Source organism: Pelophylax lessonae, assembly GCF_965119305.1.
Source record: "Pelophylax lessonae genome assembly, chromosome: 1".
NCBI lineage: Eukaryota > Metazoa > Chordata > Amphibia > Anura > Ranidae > Pelophylax > Pelophylax lessonae.
In genome coordinates, this window is record NC_138768.1 from 864,133,438 (window position 1) to 864,142,329 (window position 8,892).

General features: G+C 41.2%; 1 protein-coding gene across 1 annotated transcript in view; it reads left to right on the forward strand.

The window, feature by feature from the left end:
- LOC309544949 (uncharacterized protein) overlaps nucleotides 1-1,226 on the forward strand; it is a gene marked incomplete at both ends in the record, with an annotated part of 99,601 nt that extends 98,375 nt beyond the window's left edge. The window contains one exon of the mRNA XM_082243953.1: nucleotides 954-1,226. Within this exon, the coding sequence (XP_082100079.1) occupies nucleotides 954-1,226 (273 nt within the window). The remainder of the gene's footprint in view (nucleotides 1-953) is intronic.
- Between the last annotated feature and the right edge of the window lie 7,666 nt (nucleotides 1,227-8,892).

Consider the following 8,892-nt stretch of genomic DNA (forward strand, 5'->3'; position numbering starts at 1 on the left):
TTGCCCTTGTCTGTCCGGTTGTCTCCTACTCTGTTGGCTTTTGGGCGGTCTCTGGGGGCCCTCCTCTTCGGAGAGGCCTGTCCTACCCACGCCTGGCAGCTCTGCCTTCATTTTATCCATCTGCCCATCCCCCTCGGTTACTGCCTTTTGTTTCACTTGACCCTCCCTTCTAGATAGTAAGCTCTAATGAGCAGGGCCCTCTGATTCCTCCTGTATTGAATTGTACTGTAACTGTATTGTCTTCCCCCACATTGGCTGGCGCTATATAAATCCTGTTGGCTGGCGCTATATAAAAACTGTTGGCGCTATATAAATCCTGTATAATAATATTATAATAGTGTCTTATCAATTCAAGTTGAACAGGTGGGTCTCTCTTTTTGGATCCTACCTCTGCAGTGGATTCCTGCTTTGTTCTTATGTAAACTGTTGGAGTCAATTGACTCTAATAGATTTTACTTTAGAATGCATTGAAAATGGGCTTTGGAGAGTGTAAGCAGTATATTCAAGTAACAGCAGAACTTTAGCTGTTATGGTAGAATTAGAGATAGAAGGGGATGTTTGTTTTGGGTTCAAGGAAAGCAAAATAAAAATGGAATGGCAAGGAATTCCTCCCGACTTATTCCAAATCAATCCAAAACTCTGCTAGAAATGATTTACTGTTAGGGCTACAAGATTGTGGAATTCTCTACCACAAGAGGTGGTTTCTACGGGAAGTATGGTGGCTTTCAAAAGACTCTTAGACGTACATCTCAAGGATCAGAGCATTCAGGGGTATGAGAGATGATTACGGCCGTACACACCTACACAGGATGAACTGGATGGACTATTGTCTTTATTCAACCTCACCTACTATGTAACTATGTAACTATGCTTTAGTGTTGCCTGCATGACAACTTGCCATTTGTTTTTAATTCTCCTTTTTTGTTTTGTTGTGGTGTAACTTATTTTAACAGCATCAAGGTTCCTTCAGAATCAGAATCTATGAGAAAGAAGACTTCAGAGGTCAGATGATGGAGTTCACTGAGGACTGTCCTCAAGTCTATGAGAGATTCCGCTATCATGATATACATTCTGTCCATGTCCAAGATGGTTACTGGATGTTCTACGAGGAGCCCAACTACAGAGGACGTCAGTATTACCTGAGACCTGGAGAGTACAGGAGATACACTGACTGGGGAGCCACAAGCACTAGAATCGGTTCCTTCAGACGTCTTCATCATTTCTAATAAAAATGACAGAATCATAACTTATTTTCTTCATAATAAACTTGATTAAAAAATAACTTGTGGTTATTATGTTTTTTTTTTTTTTTTGTATTTAGTTATGCTTAAATTAAAACTAAACCCATTCTGTTAAGTTTCTATAATTCCTGTTAATGTAATTATAAAGGTTACCTTTTAAATCTGAAGGTTTTAATAGGTGTTCCTTCTGGAATATATTTGCTTGTACATTCAGCAACAACTCCTGCGTTTTAGGTCCGACTTAGCAGGGGGGCATATTGGACCTCTGCAGAGAGACATCTGCTTTCACAAAAAAAGCAAGGGCCCTTCTCTGCATCAGGATACAGGCTTTTCTACTCAGTCTGAGCCTAAAGAAAACAGAGGGGAAAGCAAATAGAATTCTAGGATGCATCACTACAGAGATCACCAGCAGGAGCAAGAAGGTCACGATTCCTCTATATAGATCTTTAGTTATCACTAGAGGGATCACCAACAGGAGGAAGGAGGTCTTGATTCCTCTATATAGATCTTTAGTTATCACTAGAGGGATCACCAACAGGAGGAAGGAGGTGGTCCTGATTCCTCTATATACAGTGCCTTGAAAAAGTATTCATACCCCTTGAAATTTTTCACATTTTGTCCTAGTACAACCAAAAACGTAAATGTATTTTATTGAGATTTTATGTGATAGACCAACACAATTTGGCACATCATTGTGAAGTAGAAGGAAAATGACAAATGGTTTTAAATTTTTTTTACAAATAGGTATCTGAAAAGAGTGGCCGGTTCCCTTTACTCTGATACCCCTAACTAAAATCTAGTGGAACTAATTGCCTTCAGAAGTCACGTAATTAGTAAATTAGGTGTGTAATTCAACTAACATCCACCTGTGTGTAATTTAATCTCAGTAAAAATACAGCTGTTCTTTGAAGCTCCAGAGGTTTGTTAGAGAACCTTAGTGAACAAACGGCATTATGAAGGCCAAGGAACACACCAGACAGGTCAGGGATAAAGTTGTGGAAAAGTTTAAAGCAGGGTTACGTTATAAAAAAAAATATCCCAAGCTTTGAACATCTCATAGAACGCTGTTCAATACATCATCCGAAAATGGAAAGAGTATGGTGTAACAGAACCTTACCTTTGACAGAGAATATTTGTGCTTACCTGGTTCAGGTGTGAAGGATTTCCAAGCAACCATTCGGTTATTTACACTCCCTGCTATCCAGTGTTGGGGGTAACTAGTTACAAAGTAACTGATTACAGTAACTACATTACTTTTTTTGGTAACTAAGTAAAGTAACTAGTTACAATACTAATATTGGTAACTACACTACTTTACTAGGCTATAGGAGGTAACTACACTACTTTACTAGGCTATAGGAACGCGCTTTCCTGCGTTACCCAAGCCGTGCGATACAATCGTTATTTCGAAGAATAGAGAGGGATGAAGTTTATGACTTTTTGTTGCACTTTATGTTTTTTTCTGTTTTTTCAGGTTTTGTTCTCATGTTTCCCAAAGCCTGTGTTTATACAATAAACTCTATGCAGAAAGAGTGTCATGGATCTTCTTCTACACGGTCAATTAAGAAAGAGGAAAGTAAAGTAATAAGTAGTGAAGTTACTTTTCAAATGCAGTAACTAGTAAAGTAATCTCATTACAATTTACAGAAGTAACTAGTAATTAGTAACTAGTTACATTTTTTGAGTAACTACCCCAACACTGCTGCTATCATATCTCTCTTTGCACTGTGAGCCCCAGGAAGTGACTCCTTATATGGACATTCCATGAAGTCAAGGTATGGCCATGTCTGCTGATTAACGATGCGCTTTTGTCTACGCTACATTATGTTGATTTGGGCTGAGGCAGCTTTTGTTAAGTGTGGTAATGACCTTACCTATTTGTCTGGGTGGATGTCGGGCCATTGTTTAAGTAGTGTCTGATATACTCCCCAGGTGTATAAAATGCCTGTATTCTTGTTTCAATAAACAGTTGTTTTTTTTTACCCTTCAAAACGTAGCTGCATCTCGTTCTTGGAGGGGGATTTTACTGCATTATTACCCGGTCGTTCAACAGCTGAACCTGACTCTCCTCTTGGATCTTATGGTTGGGATTATACTACTCCATTACTACACAGGGACTTGCCGGGAAAAAGGACGTCTCCAACGGCTGATACCCTCTCACCACCTGGGTAGCCGTTACATATGGCACAACTGCAAACCTGCCAAGACTTGGCCGTCCACCTAAACTGACAGGCTGGGCAAGGAGAGCATTAATCAGAGAAGCAGCCAAGAGGCCGATGGTAACTCTGGAGGAGCTGCAGAGATCCACAGCTCAGGTTGGAGAATCTGTCCACAGGACAACTATTAGTCGTGCGCTCCACAAATCTGCCCTTTATGGAAGAGTGACAAGAAGAAAGCCTTTCTTGAACGAAAGCCATAAGAAGTCCCATTTGAGGTTTGCAAGAAGCCATGTGGGGGACACAGAAAACATATGGAAGAAGGTTCTTTGGTCAGATGAGATCAAAATTGAAAGTTTTGGCCTAAAATGTTATGTGTGGCAGAAAACTAACACTGCACATCACCCTGAACACACCATCCCCACTGTACAGCATGGCGGTGGCAGCATCATGTTGTGGGGATGCTTTTCTACAGGGACAGGGCAGCTGGTCAGTGTTGATGGGAAGATGGATGAAGCCAAATACAGGGCAATCCTAGAAGAAAACCTGTTGGAGTCTGCAAAAGACTTGAGACTGGGGTGGAGGTTCACCTTCCAGCAGGACAATGACCCCAAATATACAGCATGAGCTACAATGGAATGTTTTAGATCAAAGCATATTCATGTGTTAGAATGGCCCAGTCAAAGTCCAGACCTAAATCCAATTGAGAATCTGTGGCAAGACTTGAAAGTTGCTGTTCACAGGTACTCTCCATCCAATCTGACAGAGCTTGAGCTATTTTGCAAAGAATGGGCAAAAATGTCCCTCTCTAGATGTGCAAAGCTGGTAGAGACATCCCCAAAAAGACTTGCAGCTGTAATTGCAGCAAAAGGTGGTTCTACAAAGTATGGACTCAGGGGGGTGAATACAAATGCAGCCACACTTTCACATATTTATTTCTAAAATATTTTGAAAACCATTTATCAATTTCCTTCCACTTCACAATAATGTGCCGCTTTGTGTTGGTCTATCACATAAAATCCCAATAAAATACATTTACGTTTTTGGTTGTAACATGACAAAACGTGGAAAGATTCAAGAGGTATGAATATTTTTTCAAGGCACTGTAGATCTTATATCACTAGAGGGGTCACCAGCAGGAAGAAGGAGGTCCTGATTCATCTATATAGATCTTTATATCACTAGAGGGGTCACCAGCAGGAGGAGGTCCTGATTGCTCTATTTAGATATTTATATCACTCGAGGAATCCCCAGTTGGAGGAAGGAGGTTCTAATTCCTCTATATAGATATTTATATCACTAGAGGGGTCACCAGCAGGAGGAAGGAGGTCCTGATTCCTCTATACAGATCTTTATATAACTAGAGGGGTGACCAGTAGGAGAAATGAGGTCCTGATTCCCCTATAAAGATCTTTATTCTTTATATTACTAGAGGGATCACCAACAGAAGGAAGGTGGTCCTGATACTTCTATATAGATCTTTATATCACTAGAGGGATCACCAGCAGGAGAAAGGAGGTCGTGATTCCTCTATAGAGATCTTTTATCACTAGGGGGGTTACCAGCAGATGGAAAGAGGTCTTGATTCTTCTATATAGATATGTATATCACTAGAGGGGTCACCAGCAGGAGGAAGGAGGTCCTGTTTCCCCCTATATAGATCTTCAGTGAGACCCCATTTGGAATATTTTGTCTAGTTCTGGAGACCTCACGTACAAAAATAGATTCATAAGATACAAAAAGGTCAAAGACTGGTAATAAAAATGGTGAAAGATCTGACGAATAAAAGATATCAAGAGAGACTTCAGGCAACCTAATATGTACAGTCTGGAGGAAAAAAGGGAAAGGGGGAGGGGGGGTGGGGGGTATGATTGAAACGTATAAATACATCAATGAGAGGAATAAGGTAAAGAGTAGGGATGATCGAACTTTTCAAAAGTTCGGTTCGGCCAGAACATCCGAACTACCCGAAAGTTCAGCCAGGATTTCAGAACCCCATTGAAATCAATGGGACCCGAACTTCGGTAATCAAAAAACACCATTTTGAAGCCATAAAACCCAATAAACGCCCCTAAAAAGTACCTAGGGTTCTGGGTCATACCCCAGGGACTATTAATCACACAAAAAAAGTTCTTAAAAATTGAAATTTTTGATAGAGAGCCAATTATTGGAAAAAATAAAAATAAAAAAAAATGAAAAAAAAAAAATTCTTTGGATTTAGTATCTGGGGGGTCTAAAAAGTGTACCTGTGAAGTTTCAGCTCTGTAGTATGTCCAGAACCAGAAAAAAAGATAATTTTTCAGTAGAGCAGGGATGGTGGGAACCCCTTTTACACCTATATGATCTTTTTTTTCTGGTTCTGGACATGCTACAGAGCTGAAACTTCACAGGTACACTTTTTAGACCCCCCCCCCAGACACAAAATCACACAAAAAAAAGTTCTTAAAAATTGTCATTTTTGATAGATTTGTGATAGAGAGCCAATTATTGAAAAAAAACAACAATTAAAAAAAAAAAAGAAATTCTTTGGATTTAGTATCTGGGGGGGGGGGTCTAAAAAGTGTACCTGTGAAGTTTCAGCTCTGTAGCATGTCCAGAACCATAAAAAAAAGATTGTTTGTATTAGAACACTTTCAGCACAGGATGTTGGCTTCTCGCTTTTCACACCTTGCCGGTTTAATAGCAGGCGTTTTTTTGGGCATTTTTTTGGGTTCTTTTGAGGCAGGAAAAACATCTGAACTTGTGTATAGTGGTATATATACCACTATACACAAGTTCAGATGTTTTGCCTGCCTCCAAAGAACACAAAAAAATTCCCAAAAAAACGCTAGCGTCAAAAAAAAACAAAAAACGCCCAGGTGTGTTGTTGAAGGCATTTTGTAAATGATTTCATTAGCGCAAGCATATATTTCTGCTACTATCACACCTATATATGTCTAGGTGTGTATATACATATAAGTATGTGTGTATATATACCCATATACACAAGTTCAGATGTTTTGCCTGCCTCCAAAGAACCCAAAAAAATGCCTGCAACACCACACCTGGGCGTTTTTTTGGGCATTTTTTTTGGGTTCTTTGGAGGCAGGCAAAACATCTAAACTTGTGTATAGTGGTGTATATACACACATACTTATATGTATATACACCCCTAGACATTTATACGTGTGATAGGAGCAGAAATGTATTGGTGTTAATTATTTCATTAGCGCAAGTAGTTTTTTCTTCTTCTTTCACACCTATATATGTGCAGGTGTATATATACAGACATGGGTGTGTATATATACAATCAAAAAGGACAGATCCTGCACATGCTGATATACAACAAGTACAAGGAGGAGTACTTCACCAGCCCATGGCGCTGTCCATGTGTTCACCTCCTTTGTTTGTATGTTTTTTAGCTGAAATGTCCCGGTTGCTGCTGCTCCTCTCTCACTCCACTGGGGGGGGCGGATCAAAACAATTCAAATCTGTAAAGAAAAGCGCACGCAACCTCGGGCAATAACGCTTTTAATAAAGGACAATAGCAGAGGAGAATTGCACAGGAAGTGAAGGAGAGCGGGGATACAGCGGCGGCAGCCGCGGATGAGGAGACCGCAGAGTCACCATCTGGAGGGACGGGAGGAGCGAGTAGCTCCTGTTGGAATGCTGTAAAGCGATTGCCTTAAAGGAAAAGTGTGAGTGCAATTCCAATCTACTGTGTTATTGTCCTTTATTAAAGCGTTATTGCCCGAGGTTGCGTGCGCTTTTCTTTACAGATTTGAATTGTGTATATATACACCCTATACACATGTTCAGATGTCATGTCTGACTCCAAACATGTGCTCAAAAAATCACTAGCAACGCCTGCAGCCAAAAATGCTAGCGGCGGCGAAGCCATATCCCTGCAGCGAAAGTGACACAAGAGAAACTATCTTTTCTCTATAGCGGTCACCCTGATATGGAAGGGTTCGGTCCCCCTGCCATAGCAGTCAGTTCACCCTACACTACATTACGGTCACCCTGACACTTCACACTTTCCCTACAGAGACTACATTTTTGAAGCTAACTAAAGTGTAAAGGAGCACTCTAACTACACTAGATATCCCTTTCCTCACACTAATAAATGCTAAATGACACTTTTAAAGTAAAATTAGCAGAACTGCTTCCACTCTCTTCCATGTCCTGTATAACAATGCTAGGAATTTGGCGGGGCTATCTTATATACTGGGGGGCGTATTCACTAATGATTGGACTATGGACCCCCTAGTCACTCCAGTCACATTCCCTTCTGCCCCCTCAATTGGCTTTTGCTAATGGTTCTGGTCCAATCACGGGCTTTTAAAGCCCATTTCCTGAACCATTGCATTTTGGTCGGTTCTGGTTGCCGAATTCCGAACTTTTTGGGCAAAAAGTTCTAAATTCGGCCGAACCTCGAACACCCAATGTTCGGGCCGAACCAATGGTCGACCCGAACCGTTCGATCATCCCTAGTTAAGAGCCAATTCAGACAAGCGTGACACGACTTTTGGGGGCGACGCCTTCGGCGCGACTTGCGGAGACTTCACATAATGGAAGTCTATGCAAGTCGCCTCCAGGTCGCCCCAAAGTAGTACAGGACCCTTTTTCTAAGTCGGAGCGACTTGTGTCGCTCCTATTAGAACGGGTCCTGTGCTAATCAATGGCCGCGACCGAGCGCGACTTGTCAGGCTGACAAGTCGCCTGACAAGTTGCGCTAATGTGAATGGGCTCTTAGGAGGGCAGGATTTTCAGTATGAAGCCACGTTTAAGAACAAAGGACATGACCTCAAACTAGCTGTACCAATGTACAAAACTAATCATAGAAAGTATTATTTTACCGAAAGGGTAGTTGATGGTTAGAATAGTCAGCAGAGGTAGTGAGTCAGTCAGCAATAGGTGGATTCAAGCATGCATGGGACAAACACAGATCTATACTCAGATAAAGAAGTTAACAAAAAAAAGTAAAACAAAACAAAAAACGGGCGGTCCACTCCGGGGAGGATCGCTCCGGTGAGCAGGCAGATAACGGGTCCGTCTCCTCTCACTGTGCAGAACAGAAGACGTCAGAGTCCTGCTCTCCCCTATGGGGAAATCGGGTAAAATCTCCTATCCATTTTCACCCGATCCGATCCTCCAGATGGATGGAAAATAGGGTCACCATCTGTCTGGATTTGGCAGACAGGATCGGATCGGATAGCGGGGGGTGTCAGCGCACATTTCACTGTCAGTTTTTCAGGCAGACCTGATCGGACCGCCTATGTGAAAGGACCCTAAGCCCTAATGGTTTTCAGCTGAAATGTATTTAGATGATTTAAACTGAAAGTTAAGCTATAAAATTGATCATCACCATTCAGCTGACATACAATTTCTGTTTGAAAAAAAAATTATGAAAAACCGGTTAATTTGCAGTAAACATTTTCCTTTTAATAAATGTTTAATTGTAATAGAATGTAACACTTGCCAGGTTGATGGCCCCTTTAAGCCATCCGATGTAG